Source organism: Lagenorhynchus albirostris, chromosome 10, assembly GCF_949774975.1.
Source record: "Lagenorhynchus albirostris chromosome 10, mLagAlb1.1, whole genome shotgun sequence".
In the NCBI taxonomy this organism is placed as follows: Eukaryota; Metazoa; Chordata; class Mammalia; order Artiodactyla; family Delphinidae; genus Lagenorhynchus; species Lagenorhynchus albirostris.
In genome coordinates this window covers 79,152,093-79,170,243 of record NC_083104.1, presented here as the reverse complement: position 1 = coordinate 79,170,243, position 18,151 = coordinate 79,152,093, and the positions used below count along the sequence as shown (strand labels likewise).

General features: G+C 45.4%; 1 protein-coding gene across 2 annotated transcripts in view; it reads left to right on the top strand.

The window, feature by feature from the left end:
* The window catches only part of CILK1 (ciliogenesis associated kinase 1), a 34,523-nt gene that overhangs the window by 1,290 nt on the left and 15,082 nt on the right, over positions 1-18,151 (top strand). For both annotated transcript variants that reach the window (XM_060163105.1, XM_060163106.1), the window contains exons 2-6: positions 2,283-2,337; positions 6,736-6,857; positions 7,850-7,929; positions 14,289-14,421; positions 15,897-16,068. In XM_060163105.1, the coding sequence (XP_060019088.1) occupies positions 2,283-2,337; positions 6,736-6,857; positions 7,850-7,929; positions 14,289-14,421; positions 15,897-16,068 (562 nt within the window). The remainder of the gene's footprint in view (positions 1-2,282; positions 2,338-6,735; positions 6,858-7,849; positions 7,930-14,288; positions 14,422-15,896; positions 16,069-18,151) is intronic.

The window sequence follows — 18,151 nt, the reverse complement described above, 5'->3', positions numbered from 1 at the left end:
TCATACCCAAAACTGAACTTACATCCAGCATATAATGCCTATCTTGATAAATGACACATTTCCATCCCCGCAAAGCCTGGGAGTCCCCCGAAACCCCTCCCTGTGCCCCAGCACTGGTCGTCTGGTCCTATAGACTCTAACTACCAGATATTTATCTGATCCACCTACTTCTCCAATTCCCCACTGCTAACCTCCCATTCAACTCATTATCATTTACCTCCTCTGCCTCTAGAATACTTTCCTCTCTAGGGTTCCTGGCTTCCATTCTTACCCCTGTCCATTCCAGCCTGAAGGGATTATATTAAACACGTGAGTCTAATTGTCTAAAATCAATTGTACCAAACCTTCTTTGCTGCCCCATCATGTCCCCTTGTCCCACCTGACTTCAGCATGCTGGGGTGTGCAGTGATGTGCCCGCCACCAGTATCCCACCTCAGGTGCACGTGGGAGACTCAACCAAGGTGCTCCTGCTTGGTCCACAGAGGTCCCCAGCAGGACTGAGCCCCCATTGCCCACTGCAGTGTCAGCTCTGTAATGTGTCCTTTCATGGGTTCCCCCCCCTCTGTTCTCAGGTTCCCTGCTCCTTGCCCTGGGTTCCTGGAATCACCTCCCAAATCAACTCCCTGCATCCAAGTCCTTGCCTCAGGCTCTGCTTTCAGGGATCCCAAACAAAGAGCTTTTAATGTCTTCCTATCAGTTTTAGGGTCAAGCCCCCAATTTTACAACTTGCTGCTTCACTCGGCCCCTGCCTGTTTTCTTTGGCTGCGTTTCCTCCCACTACTCCCTTGCCTGCTTTGTCCTGGCCACACTGGCCTTTTGGCTTCTTGAACTCACCTTTCTGCCCTCTGTCTTCCCATGCTACTCACTACCGCATGCCTCCGACCAGGCCAAATTCTCCTGGTCCTTCAGGTCTTGGTTGAAATACCACTTCACTGGAAAGCTGTTTCCTGATACCCTAGACAAGATTAGGTCACGTTGGGGTCCACTTTCATGGTGCCCTGTCCCTTCCCTTCATGGCACTCAGCACAGAAGTCGATGGATGACCTGCCTTCCTGCTCCGAGGTCGGTTCCATGAGCAACGTCTTGCCCATCATTGTATCTCCAGTGCCTGGGCCTCTGCCACGTGTAGCAGGGGCTAAAATATATCTGGGGCATGAATAAAGGAAATGGTCACTCAGCTGGGAGACAGTGTGACATTGGGACAGACTCTCAGAGTGAGGGAGAGAGATGAGAGTTGATCTGTTACTAGCCAGCAATGAGACCCTGGTGAAATGGCATAACTTCTCTGTTTCTTAGTTTCCACCCATCCCATCTAGCTCATGGTGCTGCTATAAGATTCAAATGAGATGATGTGGTTGAAGGGCCATGAAAGAGAGAACCCTTAGATTTCTGGCCAGCTCACCAGGCTGTCTGTCTCTCCCCTCAGGCTCTGGACCAGGGGTTGGCACACTTTTCCTGCAAAGGGCCAGACAGTAAATGCTTTAGGCTTTGCAGGCCATGTGGTCTCTGTCATAACCCAGCTCTGCTGTTGTAGTGGGAAAGCAGCCATGTATCATATGGAAGCAAATGAGTGTGATTGTGTTCCAGCCAAACTTCATTTATGGAAACTGAAACTGGAATTTCAGATCATTTTCACATGTCACAATTATTATTTTCTTTTGCTTTGTTTTTCCCAACCATTTAAAAGTATAAATGCATTCTTGTCCCATGGGCTCTATAAAATCAGATGGTCGGGTGGAATTGGCCCGTGGGCCATAGTTTGCCACCCCCTGTACCGGAGTGTCCATCCCTGTGCCGTCCAACATGGTGGCAAGTAATCATATATCATTTAAATTTAAAATTTAAATTAACAGTTCGGTTTCTGTGTTGCCCTAGCCTCACGCCAGGTGCTCAGTAGTCACCTGTGTCTACCGTACTGGACAGTACAGAACATTTCCACCAATACAGAAAGTTCGATTGGACAGCTCTGGTCCAGATAAAATAAGCCTGGGGGGTTTTCCTCCAGGGCAGGGTTAGCTAATTAGTGACAGAGCAAGACAGCAGTCCAGGCCTCTTTGCAATGCCCTCGTGCTAACTCTGCTGGGAAATTTTGTGCTGGAGGATTGATTGCACTGCCAGGTTTTTAAATAAAATGCTGTTTTGGATAGTATAGTATCTGGTAGAAATTGGAACCCACTTTAAGCACTGTTCATTAGGTTCAGAACGAAAACATTTTTTTTTAAGATAAAGCATAGCCAGTTACTGGGAATAAACGTGCTATTTGTTTCTTTCTTCTCTTTTAGAATGAAAAGAAAGTTTTATTCCTGGGAGGAATGCATGAACCTTCGGGAGGTCAAGGTATTTATTAATACACAAAGGGATAATTTATGGTATGGTTGATGAAAATAGCTTTATACACGCATTGATTTATAGTTGATACAGTTTGAATTGTTTCACTGATGTTGAAAAAGGAGGCAGATGATAACATAATGCAGCTGACAGCTGAGAGGAGAAGATTGCTGTGCTATTTATGTGTGTGCACTTTTTTTTTTAGTTTTTTGGTGTGTGTACATGTACTTCTTTTTAAACCTTGGTAATAGTGCTGTTAACTAAACCACAGATTTATTCAACTTTCACTAGTTTCTCACTAGCGTCTCTTTTCTTTCAAATGGTGATGAAATATACATAGTACTTACCTTTTGACCATTTTTTTTAAAGCTTTGCACAGTTTTGTTTACATAGCAAACTGGACAACATCAGAAAATCTGTCATACCATCCAGAAGTTGAACATATGTAACAATGGCATTTTGTAGCCATCTCTGGAGAAGGCTCCTCTGCACATTTTCTGCGAACAATGCCTATGCATTAAGGTTAACAACAACTCAAAGGAAAGTGGCAGGTTGCCAGGTAGATAATCAGAGAAATAGTCCAGATTGTTAGAACAGCGATAAAGGTGTCCTGTGCTAGAACCCAAAGGACTCAAAATAGATACAGAATTGCGTATTTGACCTAAAAATAGTACAGCTCAGTGGTATTAAGTACATACATAATGTTGTACACCCATCAGAATGGCCCATCTCCAGGACTCTTTTTATCTTGCAAAACTGAAACTCTATGTCCATTAAACAATAATTCCCCGTGAATCCCTCCTCCCAGCCCCTGGACAGCACCATTCTACATTCTATCTGTCGACTGCACTAGGTACCTCATATAAGCGCAATCATACAGTATTTGTCATTTTTGTGACTGGCTTAATTCACTTAGCAGAATGTCTTCTAAATTCATCCATGTGTCAGGATTTCCTTCCTTTTTAAGGCTGATTAACATTCCATTGTATGGATCTACTATATATTGTTTATCCATTCATCCATCGATGGACACTGGGACACCTTTGGCTATTATAAACCTTCCCATATCTTTAAACTCCTTTCCACTGGCTCCTTGTCTTCAGTCTATCAATGTGCCCACCGTTCTGTCTAACCAGGCTCAGCCCTCCCTCCCCTGGAGCTCCCACCCCTTCCCCTTCCTGACCTTACCTTCCAGAGCACCCCCTCCGCTGTCACTTCCCCCCACCACTGACTTTCCACTTAACTGAATCGCATTCACCTCTGCAACTCTACGGAAGTTGCTCTCCTAAAAGCCACCAGCTGTCGAGTCCAGGATCATTGGGACTTCCCTGGCGGTCCAGTGGTTAAAACTCTGCGCTGCCAACACAGGGGGCGCAGGTTCAATCCCTAGTTGGAGAAATAAGATCCCACATGCTGTGCGGCGTGGCCAAAAGATTAAAAAAAAAAGTCCAGGATCATTTTGTCAGACATTTTCTTGTCTGTGGACCACTTCCTCCTCTCCTTTCCCAGGTCTCTGGTACTCTGCTTTGACCCACCTCTTCTGCCTCTTCTTGCCTTTCACCAGTGGTTCTATGATTTCACCCTTTAAGTATGGAGAATTCCTCACATTCTCTTCTCAGCAATTTTCTCCTTTGCTCTGGCTTCTCCTCCTGGGTGATTTTATTCATTTCCCCTTGCTTCAGCAGCCCCATCACATCTTTTATCTTTCTTATGCATTTAGACCAGGGGTCAGTAAATAGCCCACTGCCTGTTTTTGTAAAAAAAAAAGTTGGAACGCAGCCATGTCCATTTGTTTATATATTATCTGTGGCTGATTTCACACTACACTGACAAAACTAAGTAGTTACAGCAGGGACCATATGACCTAGAGAGCCCAAAATATTTACTCTCTGTCCCTTGACAGAAAAGTTTGCTGACCCCTGCTTCAGTCCCATATATCCAACTGCTTAGTGGATACCAGCGTCTGAATTTTCTAGAATGTCCACCTCCCTCAGTGCTTATATTTTCTCCCTCTTGTGTTAATGATCATCTACCCCTGCACTCAGAAACCATAGCTCATTGCAGTGGCCTGTGCTCCCCACTCTCCACACCTCTCATCTCCCTAGCACTCAGCTGTTCACTCACACACCATCTACCATTTACTGAGCAGCTGTTATGGGCCAGGCAGCACCTTACGTGCTCTGTCTTATTTCATCCCCACAACCACCTGATGAGGAAAGTCTTAGTATCTTGAATTTCCCGATGGGCACAGCTGAGGCCCAGAGATTCCGTAATTTGCTGGAGGGAAACACAGCTCTAGGCAGCGAAGCTTGGTCTCAAGCTCAGGCTCTGTCAGAAGACTTCAGTGGGCATGCACCTGGCATCCGGGCAGTTCTCATCCCTCCGACACTGGGTGGCCACTTGCTCCCACACCCAATCTCTGAGGGGCTCCCTCCTGACGTGCCCTTGCCCTCCCACCAAGTTTGTCCAAGCCTGACTCTTCCTTCAAGTCTCGTGTATGAGACGCTCACCGACCGCTCAGAGCTTGCAGATTCCTCCTCCTTGAAGCATCCCCCTGACATGCTCCCTCTCTGCCTGATACGACTGTCCTGCCTCTGCATCTTTTTGGAAGCCTTTCCCAAGCCAACCCAAGATGCCTTCTTTCTGCAAATATACCTCTTGAAACTGAATCACATGAAGTCCTCCGCAAAATTAATTCATGTTTTCAATTAATTCTTTTTCTATTAAACTGATACAGACTTTAACTTGCCCCTGAGCCTCACTGAGGAACGAGAGCAGGAGCCACTGTTGGACCTGGGCCGGTAATTCATGCTCAAAACACACTTGCGGCAGACGGTATCCTCCTCCTTGCCTAGAATCCTCTTCTTGCAAAGCTTTGAAAACGACTTCATTTTCCTCTGAATGAATCTGCCCTGTTCATTCTGCTGCTCATCCACTGGACACCTCAGCCACTGCTGGTGGTGCATTTTAAGCAAACAAGCAGGAAAGACGCCTGCAGTCCATGAGAGTCTGGTGAATGCTTACAAGTTAGGCAATGCTTGCTACTCATGGAGAACCAGCTAGAAAAAGTAATCAGCCTGTTGGGTCATTCTGGAAGGATTTGGCCATTTGGCCAGAACAGCTGAGTATTTCCTGCCAGAGAGGCGCTTGGCAAAAGCTTGTCTTTCAGGGAAGAGGTTCCAGAAGCGTCTTATTTTGTTCTCATTCACTGGCCATATTTCCTGTCTCTTCCCAGCTGCTTGAAGCAACTCGGTCATATTGCACATTCCCCAGCTCTGATCCCTTGGGTGCGTCGTTACTGAGTGTCCTTCCAGATTTGGACACTCATGTTAACACTTTCATCTTCAGACATTCTGTTTGTTTTATAGAAGGAATGTTCCTTTGAAGGAAATTCAAAGATAAAGAGGGCTTTACAATTTATTATTATCAGACTCACGTCTCTATGAGGAAGAGGCTTTTTGAATGAAAGGGCTCAACCCCCTGCCACGGTGACCCCTTGAGGCATTCTTGAAGGAGACGGTCTATCAAATTCTGATCACCTGGTGAGCAAACCCACAGTTGGGTGTCCGGCTGTCACACATGAACTGGATTACTGCTCACCAACACGAAAGTGTATTTGTTCACCGTGGACAGAGCTAGTGATGCAAACAGAAAATAGCTTGCGCATGGCTGCACTCACGTCTATGTTCCAGGAGGAGGAGAACCGTACATGCGCATGGGGAATAATCAGAGGGTCACTTACCATTTTCTGAGCCACCCTCTGTTCCTCATCCCCCGCTTGACTTTTTTACCTTTGCTGTTCTTGGAAGCAGAGGTGTCTCTCCCATCTCACCTCAGGATCTTTCCAATGAGATTTCTCCTCCTTCTCCCCTCCTTCTTCTCCTCCTTTAACACTCACCTTGTAAGGAGCGCTATGCGTCCCATGGACACACACGTGTCAGAAGAAAGTTGGGAGAATCAGGCTGCCAGCCTCTGTCTGAGCAATTTCCTGTTCAGAGTGTCTGCAGACTGCTGCCTGGTGATCTCAGCTCCCAGCAGCTGCCTCTTCAGTATCAGATCAATCAAAGCCTCAATGGATTCCCCTCTGGCCACTTTCATGGCGTGAATTCCATCACCTGGAGGGAGTGCACCTAAAATAGCCCTGGCCCACTGCCTGGTCCTGGGGGCAGCCAGGAGTTCCAGTGATGGTCAAGTTCTTACCTCCTAGTCAGTTAATTGAAATAGTTTTTCTACATAAAGTTAATACCAACTTCAGAGAAATACCATTTATTAACACGTTGTCAATAACAAATGAATTGTGGCACTCTGTGGTTCTGGAATTAGGTGTTTCTCCCTAAGTATATGTGGAATTACTTTTTTCAACAACAGACTTGCTCTAATTTTTTGTTTTTCTTCTTCGCCTTTCAGTCTTTAAAGAAGCTCAACCATGCCAATGTAGTAAAATTAAAAGAAGTTATCAGGGAAAATGATCATCTTTATTTTATCTTTGAGTACATGAAGGAAAATCTTTACCAACTCATTAAAGAAAGGTACAGTGTGATCATCGTGATCTTAGAAATAAATGTTGCAAAGTGATGTGTTTTCTTTCTGCTTTTGTTTATTGTGGTCACGCTGCTTGGCCTTGGCTGTTTAAAGCTGTCCATGAGATGAGGGGCCCCATCTGCATTCCTGCTTTGGAGGCCCTGTGATAACGGCAGAGAAGCTGCTTTCAGTGCAGCCGTCTTGAATGTCTTAATGGGTTATTCACCCTAACAGGCTCAGAGATTTAACAGATACTCTGCAGCTCTCCTTCCCAACAGGACTGTATGGGCAGAGTGACCACAAGTGAGGGGTGTAGCAGCTTCATTCATTCTGAGCCATCCATCGGAACTTCCAGGTTCCTTTCAGTGCCTTTCTTACTACAGTGCACATGGCTCGCATGCTGGGAAGACAAAGAAACTAATTAAAAAAACTTACCTCTGATGGTCATTTTGGACTTGACAAGTAAACCATGTAGAACCTCTTGGGCACATTTTCCTGGTGGCAGTTGAATGCCACTCAGAGCATCCTTCTGAGTGATTTCAGTGAACAAATATCGTTTCCATTGTCAATAAGAGCAGAGAAGCTGTGTGGTTTGCCCAACCAGGGAAAATGTCACTATCCACTGCATCTCATAAGCCCTTCATCTGAAAGACCTCAGATTTTCCCCATCAAAAATTTTTAAGCTTTAATTATATTATGGAGAGAGGAGACTTTTATATGATACATTGGAGGGAATTTTTTTGTTTGTTATTAAATGTTTGATCGTTGCTTTTTTGTAACATAACTGATTTGGTGCTTATAAGGTAGGCTCTCTTACATGGATAAGCAGTTGTTTTTCTTTGATCTTTATTGTCAGAGGATCTAGTCAGATTAGCATGTCAGCAAGTGTTTTCTTAAATTCTTACTGTATAACCAAAAGAACATGAAAACAGGGGCTTTGTTTTCATTAACAAATTTCATAAATCTAGACTTATAACTTTTTTTCCTCTGCCCTATACAGAAATAAGCTGTTTCCTGAATCTGCTATAAGAAATATCATGTATCAGATATTGCAAGGACTTGCATTTATTCACAAACACGGTAGGTGATTTGGAGTATTGTGCTTTGGAATAGCAGTGAAATGCTGTCATCAGGTAGAAGATGTAGGAAGCATCAGTGTCTTTTGTAATTGACTCTCAGAAAAAATTGAAGAGTTGAGAGGCTGACAATGGATTTTGGAATATGTTATCTTCTGTAGCTTGATTTCTGAATTTCCCTCATTATTTATCATGTCTGTGTGTTCTTATTCGTTAGGCTTTAACATGAAGCTTGTTAGTTACAGATCTAAGAGTTATTCCTGACCATTAACTGGTGTATTAAGCAGGAACCTACGATTAGAATTCATAGAAGCTTCACATATGATGTTTAACCTACTAACTAACACTGCTTTGCTGTGGCTTTTCATTTTTTTAATGTATTTCAATTTCAGCTTGTTCAGAAGGGTGCAAAGTGGTCTAACAAGATCTATGCAATCCAGGAAAATAAAATACACTTAAAATAAGCAAAGAAAAAGGCAAAACAAGGCACGGACATAGCCGGGGTGAGGTTAATCGACAAAATACATGTCAGCAAGTTTTACTTAAGTAGAAGAAGCAGGCTACAGATGTGAGCCTGAGTTTGCTGTCAGACAATGCAGAACGTGAAACACGACCAATTACAACCTACATGGTTCCTCCAAGGTAAAAACAGTTCAGTTGCCCAAGAGAAGCAGAACTTTTCTTGGTGCTGATACCAGAGAGGTTTCTGTCATGGATCCTTATGTAACATGACTTTATGGTAAACACAGTGACAAGTTACATGGGACAGTTTCAGGTCATCTTCCTCAATATAGGCCAATCACATCACCTGATCAGAGAAAATGGTCCTACTGGGGCCCAGTATGATTCACTCTGGGGATGGTCTGGTGAGTCCAGGGAGAGATTTAAGGCATCCAGAGGTATGGATGGTCATATACCCTTCAGGAAATCCTCCATCACTGTTGTTCTTAGCTGAACTTTTGAACAGTATTGAGTAGCAATGCATTTGAGGTTATATTTCCAGCAAGTCCTGAGGCATTACTAGTTTGGGTTACTAACTGGCCACAGACCCAACTTGGGTTGGGTCGATATGTTCTCATGAACGCAGAGCCTCGGGATGGACGTGTCCACCAGGGGAGCCAGGAGTCCCTCAGAAGGCCATTTGAGGTTGCTTTGACATACAGACAGATGGCAAGCTGATCTTGCACAGACAGAAATCTGTTCCCTCCCAGTCTAAGGGTATCATTGCCATTGCAAATATTGCACCAACAAATGAGTTTCATTACCCAATAAGGAAACTGGGCGGAAGCCCTTTGATGATACAGTCAGTTCAGTTCAGATTTGACGCAAATTGGCAGTGAGGGGAAAAGACACTGTGCTGCATGGTACGTCTGGGACCCTTCCCAGCCTGCTCTGTGACCCCTAAGCAACCATCACATGTAGAGGCCAAACAGAGGCTGTCTGTACAAGTTCTTGGAAGCTGCGGGCATGTGCTGAATAATTCGAGAGTGATATGCAAGCCCGTGAACCAATTCTAGTAAAAAGTTTTCAGTAAAAGGTATCTCTGATTCCACTGACACGGGTAGAAGGAGCACTTTTGCCACAAGAATTTCCCAGGGGATGGTATGAGTCTGCAAAATGCTGAAAACTTCTGGTATGGTGTCTTTAGGGACAAGTAGGAGGAGAAGAGGCACTTACTAGATCTGAGAGCCCAGGAAAAAGAAATGGTGAGAAATCAAAGGGATTCTCCAAAGAGAAAGGCCAACCAGAAGTTTTCACGTAGGGACCTGTCATAGCGTCTCAGTTACTGGGGCTCTTTGCTCAGTACTGGGAACGGCATGGTGGATCTATAAGAAAGTTGATACATGTTGGCTTTCTCTTCCTTTCCTTTTTGTTGCTTTTTGTGAGACTCAGATAGTTGTTGCCAGAAAGAACTTGTATCCTTTTATCCAGGTCTCTACCAAATCCCATCAAATCAACGCAGATGCACTCACACACACACGCACCCATACCTGTGCATACACACGCACACATCTGCGTGTACACATGTGCACCTACACATACACTCTCCCCCCAATACCCACAAATGCACATGTATGCACACACACACAGTACATATTCGTATCCAGTAATTTAGCATCCCTAAATTATCGTGTCAAAACACCTCTTTGAAACTCTGCACTGTCAGTCTTCCTTGCACACCTTACGTACTCCGATTGTGTTCAGAAATGGTGGAAGGGAAAGCTCAGTTTAGGACGGTCAGACCTCCTTCGCTTTTCTAACCCCAGCACCATGCTTCTCCCTAAGATTCTTGTGGACACTCTCCCCCAGCTAAGTGCCAGTCCCAGTCTGAGCTTAATATTATTTCATCCGTTACCTTATTTGTTTCCTTGCCAGTTTCTCAGGTAGAGAGGACAGATGGTATCTATTCCTTTCAAAGAAGAGGAAACTGAGGTTCAGGGAGGTTTAAAGACCTGCCAAAGACCCCACTGCATTAAAGCCGTAGAGCGGAGATTAGCTCCCGTATCTGTGCCCGTTTGCTACACTCCTCTAGAAAAACCTGTCTCTTCTCACAGAGAACAGAGAACAAGAAGTGAAGAAAGTGGTGATAGTAGTTGGAGGTGGGGTGGATATTCACTTTGCAGGTTCTATCGCATTTTCATTGATAAATGATTTTTGAAAGCTTTGAATGGTTTTCCTACGGCGTTGACGTAACTTTGGAGCTTAATGTTGTTCTTTTCCTCCAGTCACGGAAAAGAAATAATCAAAAGCACTTTGCAGATTTGTCTTGTGAGTGTCAGGCTCTTCCGTGTTGTCTGGTTCTCACTGTGAGAAGGTGCATTCTGTCCCTGGGAGTGGACTCCTTTGGGAGCAGAGAACAGAGCTGCAGGTGGTTGCCATGGCCATGGTTCATGGCAGTGACTGCTTCCCCCCCACAGGGAATGAAAACTCAGCTCCACTTGGTACTGATTGAGCAATGCCAAAGCAGATATACTTTGCAGGAATTAAATAATTAATGCAAACTGTGTTTCATCCTTGCCCTGCCCTTACAGATATCCATGCAGGAAATCCAGAATGCCTTAGGTGGCTTAAAGGACAATGTTTGGCACCAAGAGGTGGTTCTCTGCTACCACGTCTCACCACTGTCTTGCTGTGCGTGACCTTGAGTCAGCCCTTGGCCTTTCTATGTGTTGCTGTCCTCCTGGCCTTATTGATAAAAGCACTGTAGGTTTAAATTCAGTAATACCTGTGAAATTACAACTTCCCTAGCAGGAAGTTATGCTACAGAAATTCATAATGTTTAAGTATTCTCTGGTTATTTCCATATATTCCTATCAGATTCCTCATGAACAGAATGTGGAGGGGAGAAAGCCTTCTTTGTGGCTTGATGTTTTTCTTGCCCAAGGATTGTTAATAAAAAAACGAAGCACAACGCATTTTCTGCCAGGATGAAAGAGAAAATCCCTCTGTTATTCGACTGGCATGGGGTACCCTGAAATTAAATTGGAGGTCTGTTCCTGTGTTCTGAAAGCCAAACAGTTTCGAACAGGAAGATTCTGTGTTAACAGCACTTTGCTGTTGCCTGATCTCTGAATAACCCAGCAATAAGGGTTTCCACTGTGAATCAGAAGCTCAGAGGGTGACGTGGGCTCATTGTTACAAGCCTGAGTGCACACATCAGCAGAACACGTGCCCAGCCAGGAGTCAGATCAGAACTTAGTGCCACCTCCTCACAGGCGGGGGGGCCCCGGGGGGGGTGGGGGGGGTGGGCAGTCACCGGCCTCGCGAGCCTTAATTCTTATCTGCAACAAATGGAGCCGTGTCTGCCTGTCCCCCTTGCCAGGTTGTGGGGAAGATAAAATGAGAGGATTCGTACTACTAACAGTGACAAGCTCTTGCAAGGTGCAGATGTGCCAAGCGCTGCACTGAAAGCTCTACAAATATTAACACGCTGAATCCTGCAAAACAACCCCATGAGGTAGATGCTGTTATTTCACCATTTTACAGAGGAGGAAAGTGAAGCACAGAGAGGTTAAGTGATTTTCCAGCCAGATTTGAAATCAGGCAACCCGATCGGTTTACACAGTTAACCACTGTGCAGCGTTTCCTCTCATAGTGATAAAATCGTGATGCTTCGTTAAAATAGAGATGAAAAGTAAAGGTACATGACAAGAGTGTCTTATACCTTAAATTACCAAGGAATAGAACCCATGGGTATAAGGCTGATAATAATTATTGCTATTATTCAGTAATGAAAAGAACAGAGGGCCAGATATTCTACAGACATATTCACAAATGCTTCCTAGTTATAAAGGCTTATCCTCGAATACAGTATAACAGGTGACATATGTCAACTGACAAATACAGTTTTCATCAGTCACTTTTAAAGAGTCTGTTTGCAGTTCAACTTTTTTTCCTAGCCATTTTCCCTCTGATAGTTTATATTGGGCCTGAAGTATGAGCCATAGAAAGGAAAGCTGCTTAGAGGGATAAATGGGGAACCAGAAGCTTCTCTCTCCTCGTTCATTAGTGCCCATGTTCTCTGTGGAAGTAGGATTAAAGATGAGTTAGCAGGGAAAGGATAAAGCTTGACCGATGGGAGGAGGTGGTCAGTGTGTACTGGAGCGTGACCTGGGTGGAAGCAAGGTCTAAGGTCTGGAGTCCAAGAATGATGCTTGTATCTGAGTATAGTTGATGTGATAGGATGAACTGAACAGGGAGAAGATGCAGGTTTGTTGAGTGGGTGTTATATAGATGGTGGCAGGGGGAGTTGCAGTGGGGCCTGGGGGTGGAGGACATTTCATTATCAGAGAAATGCCACTTATGTTTGGAAACAACAGTGTAGCCCAACTAGAGGAGAAAAAGGGAGTCTAAGAGGAGAGACAGGGTGAATGTGGACTTGAGAGGCCCAGCACCACAAATCAAGATTTGGCTGTCTGGATCGACAGGGACAGAACAGAGCCGGATAGGGCAAGAGCTCTGACACACTTCTTGGTAGGATTGTGACTAATTCATCCCCCGCTACCCCCACGACTCACTTTTCCCATCTGTTCGGTAAGAAAATGATGTCTGCCATCTCTTTTTTTCATGCTTTTGATGCTCTGAGTGTTTAGGAAGAGAGACCATCGGTCTTGCAGGTCATATGTTTTAGGGGCCACGGGAGCCTTGCTGGATGCACTGGCAAAAGATCCCATTCTCATAACTGCTGGGCAGAAAGGACAGATAGGAGGTATTTTGATGGAAAATGTGACACAGCTCCATTACTGTCTGGGGACAGATGGATCCAGCATAACTACAAGCTACCTGGATGTCATATCAAACGTTCAAGAAGGAGAGAGAATTTGGGAGAGGAGAAGAGTGGTTTGGGACAGGTCAGTGCAAGGGTGACAGTGACATCAGCTGCTGTCCCATCAGAGACACAGGTCTGGAGAGGATTGAGCAGGCACGTTAGAGATGCAGCCTTGAGCACATCGGCACAGAGGTGGGTGAGGAATAGCCGGCGTCTTCAGTGACAGCTCTTCCTTCCTCCCGTAAATGCGCTCGTAGAATCCAGCTTCACAACATTGGTGACGGTGGCAGGTAACCAGTAACCCCACCGGCAGCACTGACACAGCTGTATTTCCGGTTTTGATGATCCATTGAGACTTAGACTCAGGTAGAATGATGTCTGTCAGTGCTACTCTCTGCAAGAGGAAGGTTTGGAGTCTTCAGAGGCATGTGATACTGATCGGCGGGTGTTTGAGTCTCTCCTACATGTACCCCCACAGCCCTGCGGTAGCTGAGACAGGCTTCCCATCCCATGAGTTATCTCTGCCTTTCGCAATGCGAATTACAGATGTACCCCTGTGCTTCTTTACTGGGCAAAGTCATCAGTATTTGACATTTAAACATTTGTTGCAACACACACCAGAATCTCATATACGAGTAGGTCCTATTCATAAATCCCTTGTTTCTTAAACCAAAAATGTGATTGTGTTTTTGCTGTGCTGTAAACTCTCAGTAGCCATAAGACTTGTCTTTTGAAATGGTTTTAATCTCAAATTCTTTCTGGCTGACTGGGGCAAGGTAGGCATGATATTTTTTTCTTTGAGTGACAATTTCTTTTTGCCAAGTTATCTCAGCCCATAATGGAGTTTTGATATTTTAAAAGAAGTTTGCTCTCTTGGAAAAAAATTATGAAGATCAACTTTTGAATGATTAGACATTTTTGTATTTGTCAAGGGGAGATGAATGGTCCAAAGGGCTCTGCATTACCATTGGGATGAATGTACAGAGCCTTCAGTGTCATACCAGACTATCACTGTCATGAAAAGAGCAATACAGCTGCAAAGAGTAATGCAGGCACGATCTTGCCTCTGAATTCCTTCTCCACCACCTCCGCAGGCTTCTTCCATCGGGACTTAAAGCCGGAGAACCTCCTCTGTATGGGACCCGAACTCGTGAAAATTGCAGACTTTGGATTGGCCCGAGAAATCCGATCAAGACCTCCATACACAGACTATGTATCTACCAGATGGTGAGTACCATCTTCCTCAAAGGATTTAATTGCACTTCTTTAAAAATATACCATTATACTGAGGATAATATTAATGTTTGCATTTCTTATTTTTTTTTGCGGTACGCGGGCCTCTCACTGCTGTGGCCTCTCCCGTTGCGGAGCACAGGCTCCGTCCGCGCAGGCTCAGTGGCCATGGCTCATGGGCCCAGCCGCTCCGCGGCATGTGGGATCTTCCCGGACCGGGGCACGAACCCGCGTCCCCTGAATCGGCAGGCGGACTCTCAACCACTGCGCCACCAAGGAAGCCCTGCATTTCTTATTTTTAAAGACCATTTAAAGACCATGTGATTATACTGAGGATAATATTATTGTCACAAATACTAATTTTCCACTAAGAACACCATTTGAAACACATATGTGTAGGAATGTTGGCATTGTACAAGCCTAAAAGCTGCTATTATAGGGGCTTCCCTGGTGGCACAGTGGTTAAAAATCTGCCTGCCAGTGCAGGGGACACAGGTTTGAGCCCTGACCCGGGAAGATCCCACATGCTGTGAAGCAACTAAGCCCGTGCGCCACAACTACTGAGCCTGTGCTCTAGAGCCCTGAGCCACAACTACTGAAGCCCGCACGCCTAGAGCCCGTGCTCCGCAACAAGAGAAGCCACCGCAGTGAGACGCCCACACACCACAACAAAGAGTAGCCCCTGCTCACCGCAACTAGAGAAAACCCATGCGTGGTAACAAAGACCCAACACAACCAAAAATAAATAAAATAAAAATAAATAAATTTATTTTTTTTTAAAAAAGCTTGTGTTGTAAACAATTTTAGAAGGAAGTCCAACAGGGAACTATATTCAATATCTTGTAATAAACTATAATGGAAAAGAATCTGAAAAAGAATATATGTATCTGAATCACTTTGTTGTACAACAGACACTAACACACACTGTAAATCGAATATACTTCAATAAAAAACTTTTTTAAAAAGGAAGTCCCTTGTGCTTTTCCATAATCTAAATAATATTCTGTATATAGAGCTTCCAGAAGACCTTTTCCTAAAAGAGTTGTGTGAAAGATTCTCCAAAGACCTGCCTGAAAATCAGCCAGTTGGTGTTATTAAAACTTTCAGGCCCTAAGAATTTGATTTAAGCAGTTGGCCATGACCAAGAAGAGCCTACAGACCACTAGTTCTATATTCTCTCTCGCTCCTTTTCCCTCCTCTCTCACTCGCTCTTTTCCTCTTCTCTCTCACTGTCTGTATTTCTCGAAAATGCTATAGAGCAGAGGCCTGTCAAGAAATGCTCCGTAGAAAACCCTGTGAAGCAGAGGAGTCCAGCTTTACACTGCAGCTACAGCTGTTGCTTGATGAGTCCGTGCACCGCCCTGAACTAGACAGAAAACAGAAATACAGAAACGCTCTGAGGAGCTGAGTGTGTATTTAGTTTGCTTCTGACCGGCAGGTGTGGAACTAGCTTCTCCTTGGTCTTGCAGGTACCGGGCCCCGGAGGTGCTCCTGCGGTCCACAAACTACAGCTCCCCCATCGACATCTGGGCCGTGGGCTGCATCATGGCAGAGGTGTACACCCTCCGGCCACTCTTCCCCGGGGCCAGTGAGATCGACACAATCTTCAAAATCTGCCAAGTGCTGGGGACACCCAAAAAGGTAATGAGGTGGGACAAAGGCCTGTGGGACAAAGCTGCAGCTTCCTGTGTTCCCTGCCCCCCACCCCCCGCCCTGGGCAGCACCTGCTCGTTCTGGATCTTCCTCGCCCTGGGTGGTCCTCCACGCCCTTCTCCTACCCTGCAGTGGAAGACATCCTGGCTTCCTCTGCTTTTCTGCCCGCATCCTCTCCGCTCCCTTGCAGAGCTTCTGCGTTCTCGTGGCTACAACTCTTATCCGTGCAGACGTCTCCTAATGTGATCTGTAGCCCTCCCCCTTTCCTTTATAACTCTGGTCACAAATTTACATCTTTCTCTGGGATGTTTCCCTGACACCCTCACCCTTACCTCCAACTCAGCACGTCTGACCCAGACTGCTTACACGGGCCTCTCACTGTTGTGGCCTCTCCCGTTGCGGAGCACAGGCTCCGGACGCGCAGGCTCAGCGGCCATGGCTCACGGGCCCAGCCGCTCCGTGGCATGCGGGATCCTCCCGGACCGGGGCACGAACCCGTGTCCCCTGCATCGGCAGGCGGACTCTCAACCACTGCACCACAAGGGGAGCCCCAGACTGCTTTTTGTTTCGCCCCCAACCAGCCTCCTTCGCTCATTCCCCACTTCTGCCTGTGGTCCCATCACATCCCAGAGCCTAGCCTTGAGGCTGAGTTTCAGTTTTACCTTCTTCCTCTCTCCCTTGCTCCCCTTTCCCTTTATCCAAGCAGTTGGCCCGTAGATCCTGCTATCTCCAGCTGGTATCTCAGACTGAAACCCTGCCTGTGTCTGGGGAGGGGGGCACCTCCCCAGTCTTTCTGCCTTCAAGTCTTTTCCCTCCAGCGTTTCTTCCAGTCTGTGGCCAGACTTATTCCCCTAAAGAACAGCTCTGGTACTGTCCTCCCCTCCTAAAAATATCTACTGCCCAGCCCCCTAACTCTAATCCCTTATCCGCCACTTGCACCCCTCCTGGCTCTGTGCTCTAGAATCTCCCGCTTCTGCCAAGTGCATGTCTCATGTGCCCCAATCCCACTCTTCTTCCAAGACCCTCGTAATCTTTCTCCTCCCTATTCCTCTAATCTCTTCATGTTCAGCTGTGTTCTGTGTTATTAATATATCATGTGTACATAATCTGTTTCCTGGACCATAAGCTCACTCAGGGAACAGATTTGTCTCGTGTTTCTTTTTGCATTTATTTTACACATTCTAGCACCATTGCTGGTACAAACCAGACCCTCAAAAAATTTTTTTTAATTATCTGAAGGGGGCTTCCCTGGTGGCGCAGTGGTTGAGAGTCCGCCTGCCGATGCAGGGGACACGGGTTCGTGCTCCGGTCCGGGAAGATCCCAAGTGCTGCGGAGCGGCTGGGCCCGTGAGCCATAGCCGCTGAGTCTGTGTGTCCGGAGCCTGTGCTCCGCAATGGGAGAGGCCACAACAGTGAGAGGCCCGCGTACCGGAAAAAAATAAAAAATAAAAGAAAAATTATCTGACGGAATCATTAGTGCCACCTCTTCAAGATTTCCAGACTCTCCTGCTGGAATCTGTCCCTCCTCTGGATGACTGTATCTCTACTTCTCTTGTGACCTTTGTTACTTTTTATTTTGTATTACTGTGCTTTTAAAATAAATGTCTTATTTTCTCTTTCGGACCATAATATCTTTAAGGACAGGATTTATATTGGATTATTTTTTGGATACCCAACAACATTAAGTATATAGGAGGCCCTCGGTAACTATTCTAAGTGAATGAATGATACAAGCTATATATTCTGCCACTTCACTTTAAAAAAATAAAAAGCAATTACATCAGAATGTGTCATATAAAACAGGAGTTTGTTGGAGCTAACAGGGATCTTAAAGACTGATTGCTCAGCACCTTCCGTCATTCGCTCCAGCGCTGAGTGCCCCGTAGGTCTGATGCATGAAAAAGTGGAGGACTTGAGACTAATAGCTATCCTGACTGCTGGGTTTCTAAGTGTTTGTACTTTGACTCACCAAGATGGGGATATAGTAATATGGAGGCTTTCACAAGTTTATTTGACCAAGAACAAGGTGTTTTGTTTTATTTTTTCCCCCAAAAAAATCTCATTAGCAGTT